The 18,836-nt window shown below is 40.8% G+C and overlaps 1 protein-coding gene across 3 annotated transcripts; it reads left to right on the top strand.

Moving 5' to 3' along the window:
* Positions 1–5,248: 5,248 nt before the first annotated feature.
* On the top strand, positions 5,249–16,295 carry spc25 (SPC25 component of NDC80 kinetochore complex). 3 transcript variants are annotated; one of them, XM_060930093.1, is made up of 8 exons: positions 5,249–5,310; positions 5,733–5,895; positions 7,777–7,935; positions 10,067–10,132; positions 10,224–10,370; positions 10,488–10,592; positions 11,516–11,614; positions 15,948–16,295. In XM_060930093.1, the coding sequence occupies exons 2-8, from the start codon at positions 5,739–5,741 to the stop codon at positions 16,082–16,084; spliced, it is 870 nt and encodes a 289-aa protein (XP_060786076.1). In that variant the 5' UTR covers positions 5,249–5,310; positions 5,733–5,738; the 3' UTR covers positions 16,085–16,295. The 3 variants fall into 3 exon arrangements, with proteins under 3 accessions (XP_060786076.1, XP_060786077.1, XP_060786078.1); XM_060930094.1 differs by lacking the exon at positions 5,249–5,310 and adding an exon at positions 5,561–5,657; XM_060930095.1 differs by lacking the exons at positions 5,249–5,310; positions 7,777–7,935 and having other exon boundaries at positions 5,666–5,895.
* The last annotated feature ends 2,541 nt before the right edge of the window (positions 16,296–18,836 follow it).

Below are 18,836 nucleotides of genomic sequence, written 5' to 3'. Positions count from 1 at the left end.
ATCCTCTTCCCATCTTTACTTCTGAGAGCCACCGCCACTCCAAGATGCTCTTTTTATACCCAGTCATGTTAATGACCTATTGCCAATTGACCTAATGAGTTGCAATTTGGTCCTCCAGCTGTTCCTTTTTTGTACCTTTAACTTTTCCAGCCTCTTATTGCCCCTGTCCCAACTTTTCTGAGATGTGTTGCTGTCATGAAATTTCAAATGAGCCAATATTTGGCATACAATTTCAAAATGTCTCACTTTCAACATTTGATATGTTGTCTATGTTCTATTGTGAATACAATATCAGTTTTTGAGATTTGTAAATTATTGCATTCCATTTTTATTTACAATTTGTACTTTGTCCCAACTTTTTTGGAATCGGGGTTGTATAAAACTTCAGCATCATCACAAAAATAAAGCTCATACACTTCATATAAAATGCTTGTAATATCTTTCAGTATGAGGAGCAGCCTCCTTTTTCTTTTCCATCTTTCTGTAGATAGTGGCTTGTGAGACGTGATTACTGTTCATCTAAAACAGGAGAGCAGAAGTATTATAAAGAGTTGTCTTCTCGTGAAATAGCAAGCTCTTAGAAGAGACGATTGAATTTCAACTGTTGAAAATCAAATCAGTGTTTCTGCAACATGACATCTTTTTCTAGCTCAGATATCAGAGCCCCACCTCTAAATGTATGGTGTCAGAATGTAATGCTCAAATAGTTCAGCAAGGACTGGAAAGCCCAGGATTTAAAAAAAAAAAAATATATATATATATATATATATATATATATAATTTTGTACATAAGACTTAAAATAGCTTGAATATGAATAATAATCTCTTTTATGATTTCAGTCTGGAATTCAGTCATCCCGGGGACTGATGCAAACTTGCTTTGCTGCTCTCTAGAAAACAAATTAATAGGTTAAAGCACTTTTTCTTGGAATTGTAATGTGACCTTGGATGTGGGAAGGGTGCTATATAAATTAAATTATTATGGTGGTGTAGTGGTTAGCGCTGTCGCCTCATAGCAATAAGGTCGGGGTTTGAGCCCCGTGGCCGGCGAGGGCCTTTCTGTGTGGAGTTTGCATGTTCTCCCCGTGTCCGTGTGGGTTTCCTCCGGGTGCTCCGGTTTCCCCCACAGTCCAAAGACATGCAGGTTAGGTTAACTGGTGACTCTAAATTGACCGTAGGTGTGAATGTGAGTGTGAATGGTTGTCTGTGTCTATGTGTCAGCCCTGTGATGACCTGGCGACTTGTCCAGGGTGTACCCCGCCTTTTGCCTGTAGTCAGCTGGGATAGGCTCCAGCTTGCCTGCGACCCTGTAGAACAAGATAAAGTGGCTACAGATAATGGGATGAGATGAGATTATTTATTTCCATCCATTTTTAATCGATAAAGCTTCAATAAGCAACTGATGCTGTTGTTGCAGCAATAATGATTACCTAAATAAAGACTTAAAATATTAGTGGAATATTACATTTGCAAGAATAAATACAATATTGAAATAATTTAATAAAAACAAACTTTTATTACAGTCACATTACATCAATAGCATTCAGCAGACACTCTTATCCAGAGCAACATACAACATACCCAGAGCAGCCTGGGGATCAGTTGGGGGTTATGGGTTTTGCCCAAGGGCACTTCAGCCATTCCTGCTTGTCACAGGAATTGAACCAGCAACCTTTTGGTCCCAAAGGTGCGTCACTAACCATTAGGCCGTGACTTCCCCCAGTTAAAAAACAGTCATATTTCAAAGCAAAAAAACCCCCAACAACCCATGGTTAAATTAAAAAGTGGCTATTTGACTAGATACAGTATATACATTACTGTGCAAAAGTCTAAGGTACCCTATTTTTTTGTACAAATTCTGCTTTCGATGTTTATTTTTCAGACAAAAATCACAATTAAGTTTGGTGGATTTTTCTGCAAAAATAGGAGGCAAGTGTGACAGTCAAAGTGTCCAGAAGAACTGGGGCTGGTTCTGCAAGATGCTCAGTAAAACCTACAGCTCATTTCCTTATAAAACCACACAAACTGTACCTGGGACACCGATTATTAACTTTGTTTAGTTTATTACTGTTTACTGCATGTTGTAGTCCAGTATTGTTCTTTTAAGGAGAAAGATTTAATTGGATTAATTTTTAAAGTCATCTTTATAGCATTTCTTTGCACGTGCCTAAGACTTTTGCACAGTACTGTATAGGACACACAAATTATAGCTCAGTGGTTAAGATGTTCCACCCATGAGTTCATGTCCCAGGGCTGGCTGGGGTTTTACGGGAAATATCCTGGAGCTTGAGGGCAGTGCCGCTGCTCTGGCCTGTTATCCTTGGATCATGGATCGAGGACCTTAACCCCTAATTACTACACAGGCATCCAAAAGGCTGAACTGATCGGACACTGTTCCATCTGTTGTGTGTGCCTCAAGAAGGACGTCCTCAAGATATGCAAAGAGCTAGAAAATCCGAACTTTGAGTTTGAATTCTGTTCTTCTGAAGGTATTTACATTCAGAGCACTAAAATAACCTCATATACACTATGATAGAGTCATTTAAATAAAGTACACTGTAATGCGGCGGCACGGTGGCGTAGTGGTCAGCGCTGTCGCCTCACAGCAAGAAGGTCCTGGGTTCGAGCCCCTGGGCCGGCGAGGGCCTTTCTTTTTTTTTTTTTTTTAAGATATTTTTTTGGGCTTTTTGCACCTTTATTGGATAGGACAGTGTAGAGACAGGAAATAAGCGGGAGAGAGAGACGGGAAGGGATCGGGAAACTACCCCGGGCCGGAACCGAACCCGGGTCGCCCGCATCCACGGCATGGCGCCCTAACCACCTTAGCCACGACGCCCCGGCGAGGGCCTTTCTGTGTGGAGTTTGCATGTTCTCCCCGTGTCCGCGTGGGTTTCCTCCGGGTGCTCCGGTTTCCCCCACAGTCTAAAGACATGCAGGTTAGGTTAACTGGTGACTCTAAATTGACCGTAGGTGTGAATGTGAGTGTGAATGGTTGTCTGTGTCTATGTGTCAGCCCTGTGATGACCTGGCGACTTGTCCAGGTTGTACCCCGCCTTTCGCCCGTAGTCAGCTGGGATAGGCTCCAGCTTGCCTGCGACCCTGTAGAACAGGATAAAGCGGCTAGAGATAATGAGATGAGATGAGACACTGTAATGCAAACATCAATCCTAGCATGGTGAAGAGGCATAGGGTGTGTATACTACAGGGGTTTCAGGGTAAGGTTTACTGCACACGTCATATTAATTTTACTGTATATGTCATTTTCTGGGGCGGCATGGTGGTGTAGTGGTTAGTGCTGTTGCCTCACAGCAAGAAGGTCCTGGGTTTGAGCCCAGCAGCTAGCAGGGGCCTTTCTGTGTGGAGTTTGCATGTTCTCCCCGTGTCTGTGTGGGTTTCCTCCGGGTTCTCCGGTTTCCCCGACAGTCCAAAGACATGCAGGTTAGGCTAATTGGTGGCTCTAAATTGGCCGTAGGTGTGAGTGTGAATGGTTGTATGTGTCAGCCCTGCAATGACCTGGCAACTTGTCCAGGGTGTACCCCACCTCGCGCCCATAGACAGCTAGGATAGGCTCCAGCTTGCCTGCGACTCTGTTGAACAGGATAAGTGGCTACAGATAATGGGTGGATGGATGGATGAATCTTTGCTATTTCAGGTCTCGTTTGCATGCAAGAAAACATCATGGTGTAAACAACTAACATGGCCATCTATATAAAGTAGAAGTCACAAAATATGGTGGGCGGCACGGTGGTGTAGTGGTTAGCACTGTTGCCTCACAGCACGAAGGTTCTAGGTTCGAGCCCAGCGGCTGTCGAGGGCGTTTCTGTGTGGAGTTTGCATGTTCTCCCTGTGTCTGTGTGGGTTTCCCCCACAGTCCAAAGACATGCAGGTTAGGCTAATTGGTGGCTCTAAATTGACCCTGGGTGTGAATGTGAGTGTGAATGGTTGATTGTCTCTGTGTCAGCCTGTGATGACCTGTCGACTTATCCAGGGTGTACCCTGCCTCTTGCCCATAGTCAGCTGGGATAGGCTCCAGCTTGCCTGCAATCCTATTGAACAGGATAAGTGGCTACAGATAATGGATGGATGGATGTCATTTTCTGCGGTGGTGTAGTGGTTAGCACTGTTGCCTCACAGCAAGAAGGTCCTGGGTTCAAGCGCAACGGCTGGCGAGGGACTTTCTGTGTGGAGTTTGTATGTTCTCTGCGTGTGTTTCCTCTGGGTGCTCTAGTTTCCCCCACAGTCCAAAGACATGCAGGTTAGGTTAATTGGTGGCTCTAAATTGACCATAGGTGTGAATGGTTGTTTGTTTGTGTGTCAGCCCTGCGATGACCTACATGGATGGATGGACTTGTCCAGGGTGTACCCCGCCTCTTTCCCAGAGTCAGCTAGGATAGGCTCCAGCTTGCCTGTGACCCTGTAGGACAGGATAAGCGGCTACAGATAATGGATGGATGTCATTTTCTGCAATTATATTCGGCACGGTGGTGTAGTGGTTAGTGCTGTCACCTCACAGCAAGAAGGTCCGGGTTCGAGCCCTGTGGCCAACGAGGGCCTTTCTGTGTGGAGTTTGCATGTTCTCCCCGTGTCCGCGTGGGTTTCCTCCGGGTGCTCCGGTTTCCCCCACAGTCCAAAGACATGCAGGTTAGGTTAACTGGTGACTCTAAATTGACCGTAGGTGTGAATGGTTGTCTGTGTCTATGTGTCAGCCCTGTGATGACCTGGCGACTTGTCCAGGGTGTACCCCGCCTTTCGCCCGTAGTCAGCTGGGATAGGCTCCAGCTTGCCTGCGACCCTGTAGAACAGGATAAAGCGGCTAGAGATAAAGAGATGAGATGAGATTATAGAGTACACAGCATACAAACCCCCCCAATAAAGTGCAGTTTTATTATAGCGTGTAATGATAGAGTAACGCCTCTAGGTGGCAGCAGCGTGTTGGAGCTGAGACTGCTATTATGGCAGGTTTCTGCCATTATACCAATAATCAATCAACGTCTACATTACTGTGCAGAAGTCTTAGTCACGCTATTTTTAGTACAAATTTTGTTATAGATTTTTATATGACTTCGACTATATCGAGTCAGTACAAAAACGAATAAATAATTGTAAATAACTGTGTAATTGTTAATAATAATAATAATTATTATTATTATTGTTATTATTTTACAAACTCTTAGCGAGTGCGAACACAGTCTTATAATATTTGTACTATTATAAACACTTCTTCACATACCTAACATGACGTCACTTCCTGATTGCGTTGCATTCCGCGCGCCTCTTTTTGAAATCAGAAGCGGTTTGGATTGTAAACGGGTGCGAAATTTTGCATCTTTCAGACCTTAACTGGACTTAAAATCGTTTAACAATTACATGTGTAACCATATTGGCTTCCTGTCTTGGGGAAAATGTTCGAGTTGCACTGTTTGATCTTTTCGTTCGTTATCTAGCTAAGTTAGCCATGTAGCTTTTCCGTTAGTTTTTTTTTCTTTTCTTTCCCATCCGTATACGTAGGCCAGTCAATGTTCTACGCTGTGATTGGCTAGTTGCATCCTGCCTCTGCGCTCGGATTGGTTAGAGAGTCAAGCTCAGACAATCCATTGTCTGTTTGTATGAAGAACAAACCAATCCTAGCACAGAGGGCGGGACTTGTCGGAATTCGGGTATGAAAAACTTTTGATAGTGTTGTTGGAGAAATCTTGTAGCTAATCCAGGTGTTAAATTTCTATTCTGTCCAGGTCTAAATGGCATCGATCAAAGATCTTGATGTCGGGGAGAAGTTCAGTAGCAGGCTGGAGGAAATCAGGACTAAACTGTTGTCCCAGGCGATGGGTGAAGTGCTGAATGAGGCGACAGTGGAGTTCTGCCAGGCGCACAAACAGTACATGAAGTCTGTTTTGGGTAAGACAGCGAGTCTGAACTCTTCTATGCAGTACATCTACAAGCCCGATTCCAAAAAAGTTGGGACAAAGTACAAATTGTAAATAAAAACGGAATGCAATAATTTACAAATCTCAAAAACTGATATTGTATTCACAATAGAACATAGACAACATATCAAATGTCGAAAGTGAGACATTTTGAAATTTCATCCCAAATATTGGCTCATTTGAAATTTCACGACAGCAACACATCTCAAAAAAGTTGGGACAGGGACAATAAGAGGCTGGAAAAGTTAAAGGTACAAAAAAGAAACAGCTGGAGGACCAAATTGCAACTCATTAGGTCAATTGGCAATAGGTCATTAACATGACTGGGTATAAAAAGAGCATCTTGGAGTGGCGGCGGCTCTCAGAAGTAAAGATGGGAAGAGGATCACCAATCCCCCTAATTCTGCGCCGACAAATAGTGGAGCAATATCAGAAAGGAGTTCGACAGTGTAAACTTGCAAAGAGTTTGAACATATCATCATCTACAGTGCATAATATCATCAAAAGATTCAGAGAATCTGGAAGAATCTCTGTGCGTAAGGGTCAAGGCCGGAAAACCATACTGGGTGCCCGTGATCTTCGGGCCCTTAGACGGCACTGCATCACATCCAGGCATGCTTCTGTATTGGAAATCACAAAATGGGCTCAGGAATATTTCCAGAGAACATTATCTGTGAACACAATTCACCGTGCCATCCGCCGTTGCCAGCTAAAACCCTATAGTTCAAAGAAGAAGCCGTATCTAAACGTGATCCAGAAGCGCAGATGTCTTCTCTGGGCCAAGGCTCATTTAAAATGGACTGTGGCAAACTGGAAAACTGTTCTGTGGTCAGATGAATCAAAATTTGAAGTTCTTTATGGAAATCAGGGACGCCGTGTCATTCGGACTAAAGAGGAGAAGGACGACCCAAGTTGTTATCAGCACTCAGTTCAGAAGCCTGCATCTCTGATGGTATGGGGTTGCATTAGTGCGTGTGGCATGGGCAGCTTACACATCTGGAAAGACACCATCAATGCTGAAAGGTATATCCAGGTTCTCGAGCAACATATGCTCCCATCCAGACGACGTCTCTTTCAGGGAAGACCTTGCATTTTCCAACATGACAATGCCAAACCACATACTGCATCAATTACAGCATCATGGCTGCGTAGAAGAAGGGTCCGGGTACTGAACTGGCCAGCCTGCAGTCCAGATCTTTCACCCATAGAAAACATTTGGCGCATCATAAAACGGAAGATACGACAAAAAAGACCTAAGACAGTTGAGCAACTAGAATCCTACATTAGACAAGAATGGGTTAACATTCCTATCCCTAAACTTGAGCAACTTGTCTCCTCAGTCCCCAGACGTTTACAGACTGTTGTAAAGAGAAAAGGGGATGTCTCACAGTGGTAAACATGGCCTTGTCCCAACTTTTTTGAGATGTGTTGTTGTCATGAAATTTAAAATCACCTAATTGTTCTCTTTAAATGATACATTTTCTCAGTTTAAACATTTGATATGTCATCTATGTTCTATTCTGAATAAAATATGGAATTTTGAAACTTCCACATCATTGCATTCCGTTTTTATTTACAATTTGTACTTTGTCCCAACTTTTTTGGAATTGGGGTTGTACGTCGAAATGGTCAATCCATCCATTATCTCTAGCCGCTTTATCCTGTTCTACAGGGTCGCAGGCAAGCTGGAGCCTTTCCCAGCTGACTATCGACGAGAGGTGGGGTACACCCTGGACAAGTCGCCAGGTCATCACAGGACTGACACATAGAGACAACCATTCACACTCACATTCACACCTACGGTCAATTTAGAGCCACCAATTAGCCTAACCTGCATGTCTTTGGACTGTAGGGGAAACCGGAGAACCTGGAAGAAACCCACGCAGACAACATGCAAACCCCACACAGAAAGGCCCTCGTCGGGCACTGGGCTCGAACCCAGGACCTTCTTGCTGTGAGGCGACAGTGCTAACCACTATACCACCGTGCTGCCCGATGGTCAACCCAAGGGGTGAAAATTCATTTTGTATACATGGTGTTAAATTTGATTGGGTTATTATTAATAATGATTGGTTCATTCACCGCAGTCAATATTTTTGTGCTGAACTCATGTCACATGACTGGCGGCCATTTTGAAATTGGCAGATCCAAGCACATACTTTAAACCCAAAACTAACAGACACAAAGAAGCACTCAAACTGCTGTCAAAAGTCCTCACCAGGTAAGTTAAACTGTGTTTTATATCAAATGGCCCTTATTCTTTACGTTTCCATGAAAAAAAAAAAAGATTCCATTGAGTAATTATCACAGCTTTGGGGCCTTTTAGATCTAACAAGTAGCTTTGTTCACTGATTATGACTAAGAAAGAGAAAATTACCACATTTCATCTCTCTCTGTACATCAAATCATATGTAAATTTGGAAAGCGTTGCGTCAGTTACTAAGAATGTTGCGTCAGTTACTGTACATTCCATGATCTCAAGTGTCAATTCTAAACATTTTTCATAGTTTATTTCTTTCATTGTATACTATGGCATGTTAAAAGCAAAGTTGGAAAAAATGTTAAGAAAATTGCAACAAGTTTCACAGAAATTGGCGTTTGTACTTGTGTGTTCACAGTTGGCGAATTCACCAAGTTGCGTCAGTTACCAGTGTTATCTGCATGCCACGAAATAAATGATTTATATCCAGGGAAAACCTCTGTGTTGTCCAAGATGGCCTTTGGGCTTTAATTCATCATACATTTGTCTGAGTTTGCTCTTTCTATAACAGCCACACAGTTTAATTTTAAACTCTCTGAATGTTGCGTCAGTTACCCGTGGAATTGCCCTATGGCCGCCTTCTTCGTCCCATAACTAGCAAGGGCTGTGAGGGCACCACTGATATTTTAACAGTTCATCATTGGTGTCTAGGGCATTTAAACATGGCGGAACCCACCCATCCCTCTCCAAGCTTGACAATTAATCAATGGACAATTTAGAGTAGCCAGTTACCCTAACTGCATGTCTTAGGAGTGTGGAGGAAACCCACACAGACACGGCGAGAACATACAAACTCCACACAGAAAGGCCCCCATGGGCCGCTGGGCTCGAACCCAGAACCTTCTTGCTGTGAGGCGACAGCGCTAACCCAAGTAAACACCTATTGGAGACTGAGAAATGATGCTCTCGTCATCAAAACACTAATTGAGGAAATCGTTTGGAAACTGATTATTCATTCCTCCAGTGCTGTAGTAGAGACTTGGAGAATCTGTGCCAGCGTGCAGTGAAGCTGTTCTGGTGGCTTTTGGTAGAACAACACCGTACTAATATACTTTGTTGTTTTGTGTCCTGTAACTTGAGTACAGCAGGGTGGCACAGCGGTACAGTAGTTAGCACTGTCGCCTCACAGCAAGCAGGTTTCGGGTTTGAACCTGCCTCTCGACTGGGACCTTCCTGTATGGAGTTTGCATGGGTTTCTTCCGGTTTCCTCCCACACTCTAAAGACACGTGGATTAGACCAACTGGCTACTCTAAATTACCCATAGCTGTGCGTACGAATGGCCCTCTGTGTTAGCCCTGTGATATACTGTCCAGGATGTACCCCACCTTGAAAATGCATTAGTACAACATGAATAAAAGATGAAAGTATTCATGATAAAACATGAACGAACATCCAATTAGTGATTTTAATATGAAGATACAAAATTTGATACAAATCATGAAAAGTGTCTAGTAGATAATAGATCGTATGAATAAGCCAAATGAAACCGCTATGGAGAGATTCTAATATCCTCTGGGACATTATTCCCAAATTTAGCAGTGATGTAAGAAAATCATCTTCAGTCAGCTGAGCTGTATGAAGTGCTCTCAGATCTGCACAATACCCCGGAGCTAAACCATTTAAAGCTTTCAGCGTTTCAAGCAGGACATTGTAGTCAATGCAAAACGTAGTCAGCAGTAATTGTAGCTTTAATAAGCCTGGAGTAATTTGCTCCGACTCTCTTTGCCTTGTAATAGCGACTGCAGGTTTCTGCCTTTTGAACTAGCTAAAGTGTCCATAAAGAGACAGACAGCAGGACTTTTACCCTGCAACACTGTAATTATACAAACTAGAGGTTATTTTGGCATTAAATCGCACTAACATGAATCTCTTATTCTGTAGATACATGCTCGAAAAAATGCCGGGAAGATGAGACCATGTTTGAGACCATACAGGCTTATACAGAAGGTACGAGCTGACGTTAGCATTTGCGTTTCAATCTGGAATCTGTTTAAGTGAAAGGTATGAAAATTCACAAATGTTATTTTTCCATTTGAAGAGCTGAAACGTCAGAATTCGATCCTGAGGGAGAGAAATGGAGAACAACCAGAAATATTGGGATTGATCCAGGACAAAGAAAGCCATAAAGACCTCCTTATTCAGAAGATTGAGAAGCTGAAGCAAGAGCAGGCCAAGAACAGAGAATGTATGGAGTCTGTACACACACACTCTTCTGTATGTTACACACTCTGATCAGTGTTAGTCAGTCATTACTCACAATGTTTTTGTGTTTTTATTTTTTATTTTTTTCACTTAACTGAAGTGATTCACTCACAAAATAAAGCCAACAAGGACCGACTAAAGAACTTGAACAAAATCAAAGAGATCTTCCAGGAACAACTAAGCCTCGAGATCAGAAAAGTCCAGGGTAAATTCTTTTCACTTTCTACTTATTTGGCGGATATGCAAATCTGTTTCACTTTGATGGTATCATTTAGGCCAAAAAAAAAATAGTGTGTTTCCGGTAACATGAAATACTAAAATAAGGTCGGTAGGTAGGAAAGTTTTTTTTTTTTTTTTTCCTTAATTTTTTTTTTATTTTGTTCGAAAAAATTAACACAAGTAAACATCTTACAAAATAGTATTTTGGCACAGAATCCTTTATACCACACATCATTATAAAATAAGTGTTTTAAATCTTTAAACGAATAAAAAAATATCGCGAGAGTTCGAGTTATGATCTACGGAAGCGATATTTCATGATATTTTCATGTAATAACGTGAAAATAACGTCCTAGGCTAGGCTACTTCCATTAAAAGCAGACGGCCTAGCCTAGCCTACTGTAGAACTTGGGTCGAGCAAAAACGCCGAGCAAAAACATGGCTGAATCCTGAATGACTCCTATTTGTATAAATAGGGGACTACATAGGCGGCAAAATGTAGTGTTTTTCCCTGCCATGGAAGTGCACTTGTATACTGAAGAGGAAGCAATTTGCATTACAGCCTTGAATGAGGATTCAAAATGGCGGCTCGGCTCAGTTTTCCTTCCTCCTTCAGTATACAAGTGCGCTTCCATGTTTATGCAGGAGGGCTGATAGAAGTGGCGAAACATTTTACTTTTTATCGTTTCTTTCACAACTTGAATGCGTTGAAACAAAAAATTATGACAAACTAACGCCGCTTACACTAAAACATCGAGGGAAATTTGGAATAAAAACTTTATGGTCGGCAATTTCGACTTGGAAATTCTCGATCGGTCGGGTTACCGGAAACACACTATTTTTTTTTATTTGGCCTTATTATTACTGATTGAACAAAAAGGGTAAAAAATAGTGTGTGTGTGTGTTTAGGTGAGAAGTTGCAGTTCATCTTCAGAAACATCAACCACAAGAATCCACAAAGTGCCTACACCTTTCTTTTAAGGATAAATGAGGATGGAGTGTACCACAGTAAGTCAGTCAGTGCAGTTACTTTATTTGCTGCATGAAACCAGAGTCTGAGATGCTCAAGAATTAAATGCGTGGAAAGCTGATGCTCACTATTTTACCACCTGAGCGTATTATAGTTCCACACAGTGTGTCAATATGCAGAACAACAGGATATTTCTGCTACTGTGTGAAGAAATACCTCACCCTGCCATTGTGCTGTGTGTGTGTATTTGGAATAACACGGACGCTGTGTGAAAAGGCAGAAATAATAGGAGCTTATCGACCTAGTGTTCAGGAGCCAGTCACTTAAAGCAAATGTTACTGTTCACAACTGAACCGTGATGTGTATCTTCATGTTTATATGAATGATAAGAGCACTGTTTAGGAAAGCTGAGCAAGTAAATTGACCGATTAGACTAGTTAACCATCTGGTAAAGCCTGACACACATTTGTCTCATTATCTCTAGCTGCTTTATCCTGTTCTACAGGGTCGCAGGCAAGCTGGAGCCTATCCCAGCTGACTACGGGCGAAAGGCGGGGTACACCCTGGACAAGCCGCCAGGTCATCACAGCGCTGACACATAGACACAGACAGCCATTCACACTCACATTAACTGGTGACACATATTTAAAAAAAAAAAAAAGAGGGAATTGGGCTGCAATTAATGAAAATTTTGATAGTTAATTAATTTCATTTTTTTCCAGATAGACTGCTTTCATTGATTTTTCAAGTGTAGGTCATAAAAAGAATTTTCCCCAAAGCCCAATTATTTTTGTTTAGTGGACCAAAAGCTGCTGAATTCAAATCACAGACTTCCAATTTTATTCGTTTTTTTAAATTGAATTTCATCTACTCACTTTACACAATACAATAGTAAAAACAAGAGACAGAGACATACAATAAATAACTAACAAAACTTAAATATGTGCATAGATGAGGGGCCAACTAACGGACTCGAGGTCCCATAAGGTAAGCCCCATTTACAAAATACGAAGAAAAAAAACCCCATTATATTACACTACAAAAAATACAACAAAACAGCGCGACTCACGCGCAGCAGTTCATTCTATGTGTTGATCTGCAGTATGGACATGCGGTTTTCCAGGAGCATACGCACTGGGGGTCAAAAACAGATTTTAATTTTTCAAGATAGTGAATTCTAACATGGTCTTTAAAAAGAAAGTAGCTTCCAGATTGTCTAATTGGGAGAGGGAGATTATTCCAGATTGTCTAATTGGGAGAGGGAGATTATTCCAGATTGTCTAATTGGGAGAGGGAGATTATTCCAGATCGTCTAATTGGAGAGGGAGATTATTCCAGATCGTCTAATTGGGAGAGGGAGATTATTCCAGATCGTCTAATTGGGAGAGGGAGATTATTCCAGATTGTCTAATTGGGAGAGGGAGATTATTCCAGATTGTCTAATTGGGAGAGGGAGATTATTCCAGATTGTCTAATTGGGAGAGGGAGATTATTCCAGATTGTCTAATTGGGAGAGGGAGATTATTCCAGATTGTCTAATTGGGAGAGGGAGATTATTCCAGATTGTCTAATTGGGAGAGGGAGATTATTCCAGATTGTCTAATTGGGAGAGGGAGATTATTCCAGATCGTCTAATTGGGAGAGGGAGATTATTCCAGATCGTCTAATTGGGAGAGGGAGATTATTCCAGATTGTCTAATTGGGAGAGGGAGATTATTCCAGATCGTCTAATTGGGAGAGGGAGATTATTCCAGATCGTCTAATTGGGAGAGGGAGATTATTCCAGATTGTCTAATTGGGAGAGGGAGATTATTCCAGATTGGTACAATTCTGTTAAAATAGGAGTCTCTAAACAGTGAGGTGCGAAAACGCATAGGCTTAAGATTTAAATTTGTAGATGCACTTCTGGTTCGGCTGCTTGATAAGAGAAAATGGTTATTATTGTGAAAGCTCACTAGCTTGTTTAGACATTTAAAGAAAAAACAAAGATCTCTACATTCTAACAAGTAAGAAATTGGTGGCCATGTGGCCCTAAATTCTCCGCTATTTTTTTCCTGCTTCACCATGACCCATTTCAAGAAATTACATCATGCATGACGTGGTGGGCTTTCCCCGTTTGCCCAAGGCATTGTGGGATGCAAATATGAAACGGGAGAGAAAAATGGAGGACGCGAATGAAACGTGAAAGAGCGAATACAGTAACGGAAAGCAAGAAGAAAAGACGTCATGTTGTGAAGGAAAGGAAATGCAGGACCAAACTAATAAATATCGGTGGTTAGCGAGCACCTCGGTGTGATCAGCTGTTTGTTTAGCAACAGAGTGATTTAACTGTTTTTTGTATTGACTCGGTCATGGAGAAATCATAAAATAAAAACCTATAACAAAATCTGTACTTAAAAATAATAGGGTACCTAAGACTTTTGCACAGACCCATGTATATCGTACAAGTTCAAAAAATAGCTAATTTTAAGTTAATTCATTCCAATAGCTTTGTTACTCGTTCATAAGCAAATTGCATCACACAATATTTTTGTATATACTGTTTTTTTTTTTTAATTATCATATTTATACATATTGACTTAGACTTAGAGACTTAGACAAAACTTTATTTATCCCCGAAGGGCAGTTAGAAGGGCGAAGAGCGGTACATTAAAAGAGCAAGAAAATAAAATCACAAAAAGAATAAAATCACAAAAATGGGTGGGCAAAAAAAAACAACAACAACACTGTATAGTTATTGTATTGTTACAATACAATAACTATACAGTATTGTATAGTTATAGTAGTGTACCACTATATAGTTACTTATAGTATTGTACCACTGTATAGTTATTTATTGTATAGTTACAGTATTGTACCACTGTATAGTGGAGCAATTCCAGCATTATGGACGTGACACTTGAACTCAAAATGGCAACAAATGACCCAGTGCATGTTTTATTGTCTCCCAGTATTTAAACAGGTGTTGCATATTTTAAGGCTGTACCATACTGGAGAAGTGATAGAACAAGAACAATTCCCATAGTACATCTAGGGCATGCCAGAAAATGCCAACAAAAGATGCGTTATGGATGTGACAGAAAAAGTATCACTTTTCTTGGGTGACTGTACATTTTTATCAAACTCTGTGAAATTGTAAACCTAATGTCGAAATGGAGATATCGATTTGATAGAGGGGTCCAAGGTGAATATTAAAAAATCTTTGTTTAAAATATTTTGTATTTCATGCAGAGTTTCGGAAGGAAAAGTCAGCGTTATGGATGTGACGAAATTCCGTTATGGATGTGACGCGTCTGAAATAGACATGGCATATGTTTAGAAAATCAGCAATTTAACCACCATAACCCTTTGAAAAACTCTCTAAATATCAGCTAAAACTATCAAAGTTCTTAAATAATATTTAGGATGGCTATTGTTTTGCTGTTTTGTGGATTTTAGCATACATTTCTGTGGCAATAATATAGAATTGTACATGATCAAAGTTGATTTTAGCTTGGGTTTTACATTATAAGAAAGACTGACATATTAAGGCGAAGGGAACAATTCTTGTAACAAATTGGTTCAACTTATTCACATCTGTAAAATACAGGCTTAGGTGATATCTCTGGGAGTGGTTTTGATGTATTACATGTTGCTTTATTTTTGCATGGTGAGGTTGACATTTACATGGAATTGCCCAGTTATTTATCCTCATACTGCCACCTTGCACACTGTCATTTTTGTTTAATTTGATTATGTTTAACAGTACTTCTCCGCGTGCCTTTAAATTGCCCCGAGGGGCTAAATAGTGATTTGAATTTGTTGCATGAAGTGACGTGGTGTGTGCTACTGCTTGCTTGATGACACAAAGCAACTAACTGTTAATGAAATTAACATTGTCGAGTATTTTTATTCTTGAATTTTTTTGTTGATTAGTTGTTGAAGCCCTGTAGAATAATGAAATAACAGGGAATAAACAAACACACAGTGGCCTACAAGTTATTCATTACACATATAGCTTTTGTAAATGCAACGTTTCCCAAACCTGCTCTTGGACCTGTTCGGACAGTCCACATTTTACTTACTCAGAGCTTGTGATCACAGCAATGCGCACAAAAAAAAAAAAAAAAAGTTCAGGTCTTTCAGGAGCTGAGAGCGCAAATATTTGATTTGTCTGAAGACAGGTTTGAGAATTATTTTTTAATGTATTTTTTAAGTAAATGATTGAGCCACATTGAATCCCATTCACTCACTGATACAGTACATTACAACAACAACAAAAAAGTGTGGTCATTTGAAATAACAGTATGGCTGTAACCCAGAATAAAATATGATGACTGATTGCAAAACTAAACAGGATTTATTAACTATATGATTTTCCCCCCCTTCCAGTCGTCTCCTGTGATCCTCCTCTGGCACAGATGGATCATCTTGAGCGTCGACTGCAGGAGACCAACAACCTCTCTGCTTTTCTGGCTAATGTCAGGAGAGAGTTTGTGGCACTACACAATCCTACAAAGACTGTCTGACTTCATACAGATATTAATGATAAGCTCAGTCCTGTACATGTTTAACTGTTAAGAAGCTAATATACAGTTGGCCTTTTAAGGGCAAGACTCAGTCGTCACCAGTACTGACTGTGTGCTTCTTTTATTACTGTTGTACTTTATCATTCTTGTTGCGTGTGTGTGTGTGTGTGTAATTTCTTTTTGAACTCTGACATAATAAAATACATACAAAAAAAAAAGTTGGGTCATAAGTCTTTATATTCATTATATGCAGGTAAACCAGTGAGACTGAATTACACAGGGCAAAAGATTTCCGTCTGCTGCTTCACTAATTTTTGCAAGCACCAAGAGGAATACATTTTCACACAGTGACCAAGTGTGCAGCTAATCTACAATATATAAGCGATAGAAATGAGTGAGACTAAAAGTTATATTCATTTAGAAATCCCAATGGCATCTAGCCTGGCAAGCCAGACTAAATGTGAATATTTATCACATTTACCACTCGTAGGCAAAAATATTTTTGGCCGCTAGGCAGGTGGGTCTAGTTTGCTAGGCTATGCCCATGTTTACATTAGACCGTATCAGCGGATCATCAGATTAACATTTTTAAAACGATTAGTGTGCACACAGCAACACCAATACACGATTCGCATGCACACAACAATACCAATACGCGGATACGCTCGGCTCCGCAGGCATCCTGCGCTCCAAATCACTCCGCCCTGAACAGCGAGTGCCCTCTGGAGGGTGCGCACTCCGGCCCTGCGCAGCTCACAGAGCATGCGAGTGAAGCACACTAGCAGTGTTTTCGGGACTGAGCCGCTGTGTGTGTGATCCCAGCGCATATCACTTAACACTTGCAAGTGAAAGGATGGCAAGCCTAAAGACAATCATAACTACACAATGGGCAGTATTTGCATCAGTATTTGCAGTATTTTCATACTTTTATACTCTTTAATGAAAGGTGATACAAGGCGGAAGTCCACGCCGTTTTTCAGCAGTCGCGTCACATGACCAACGCCAGCGAATCAGGAAGGTGGATGTCACAGTGACGTTGTCCAATGACGACGCCAGCTAGAGCTCAGCACAGCGTATTCGCGTATCTCAATGTTTACACAGCACCGGACCAGATACGATCTAGATTGAATACGTGGACGCTGGCGGATTCCCGTTTCCCAGCGTTTCCAGGTGGTTTAATGTAAACGGACAGTGCATCCGCGAAGAAAACAAGACAGATACGGTCTAATGTAAACGTAGCCTAAATGGCATCATTATTTGCAAATTGTAAATATAAAATTATTCAGTTAACTGTTCCGATACAAGTTCAGGAGAAAGGATCCTCCACAGTGTTTCCTACCTTTACTTACATTGTATGTTATGTACAGTGGTGCTTGAAAGTTTGTGAACCCTTTAGAATTTTCTATATTTCTGCATAAATATGACCTAAAACATCATCAGATTTTCACACAAGTCCTAAAGGTAGATAAAGAGAACCCAGTTAAACAAATGAGACAATAATATTATACTTGGTCATTTATTTATTGAGGAAAATGATCCAATATTGCATATCTGTGAGTGGCAAAAGTATGTGAACCTTTGCTTTCAGTATCTGGTGTGACCCCCTTGTGCAGCAATAACTGCAACTAAACGTTTCCGGTAACTGTTGATCAGTCCTGCACACCGGCTTGGAGGAATTTTAGCCCATTCCTCCGTACAGAACAGCTTCAACTCTGGGATGTTGGTGGGTTTCCTATCCGATCGAAATGTTGTGGACTCCTGACCTTAATCCAATCGAAATGTTGTGGAAGGACCTGAAGCGAGCAGTTCATGTGAGGAAACCCACCAGGTTTCCTAAAGGTAGGAAACACTGTGGAGGATCCTTTCTCCTGAAGTTGTATCGGAACAGTTAACTGAATAATTTTATATTTACAATTTGCAAATAATGATGCCATTTAGCCCAGCAAACTAGACCCACCTGCCTAGCGGCCAAAAATATTTTTGCCTACGAGTGGTAAATGTGATAAATATATGTGATAAATAAACTTTCAAGCACTACTGTAGTTAATGTACATTGTTATATAGTAAATCTAAAATGCATTTAATATACATAATCAGGTTTTAAGGTCCAATTTTATAGCACTTATAGTACTTATACAGACCTTTTCTTCTGATAGTGTATGAATGTACGTATTATGTTTATTATTGTCAGTAGCCAGTGTAATGAGTGTAGTACTGAAATTATATTTTGGTAATATTTGTTTTCTTCAAGCAGAGATGTCAACATCAAAAACAAAATTTCGGTCAAACTATTTTTGGCAGTTTCTTAAAATTCAGCCACAACTACATCCGCAACATGTTTTCCCAGACTGCCCCTTCACACACACACCTGCACATTCATGTAATTATCCAATCAGCCAATCATGTGGAAACAGCACAATGTATAAAATCACACAAACACAAGTCAAGAGCTTCAGTTAATGTTCACATCAAACATCAGAATGGGGAACATCTGTTTTCAGTGATTATGGAAGGTTGCTAGTGCCAGACAAGCTAGTTGGAGGATTTGATTTGCCGCAGACGTCCTGTCAGCTGGAACTAGTCTACTCATTCTCCTTTCAACAACAAGCTGTTTCCACTGCTGCTCACTGCTGACATTTTTCCACACCATTCAACTGAAATTTCTGAAATACAAAAATACCAGCCTGGCACCAGCAATCATGCCACAGTCACTGAGATCTTATTTTCCACATTCTGATGTTTGATGTGAACA

Source organism: Neoarius graeffei, chromosome 9, assembly GCF_027579695.1.
Source record: "Neoarius graeffei isolate fNeoGra1 chromosome 9, fNeoGra1.pri, whole genome shotgun sequence".
Classification (NCBI taxonomy): domain Eukaryota; kingdom Metazoa; phylum Chordata; class Actinopteri; order Siluriformes; family Ariidae; genus Neoarius; species Neoarius graeffei.
This window is presented reverse-complemented; position numbering and strand designations above follow the sequence as displayed.

Excerpts from the sequence above, each read along its gene's own strand:
- spc25 (XM_060930093.1), top strand. The coding sequence starts at position 5,739 with ATGGCATCGATCAAAGATCTTGATGTCGGGGAGAAGTTCAGTAGCAGG. Across the intron at positions 5,896-7,776 it reads GTACATGAAGTCTGTTTTGG|GGGAAACCGGAGAACCTGGA; the intron begins GTAAGACAGCGA and ends TTTGGACTGTAG. Across the intron at positions 7,936-10,066 it reads CCCGATGGTCAACCCAAGGG|ATACATGCTCGAAAAAATGC; the intron begins GTGAAAATTCAT and ends CTTATTCTGTAG.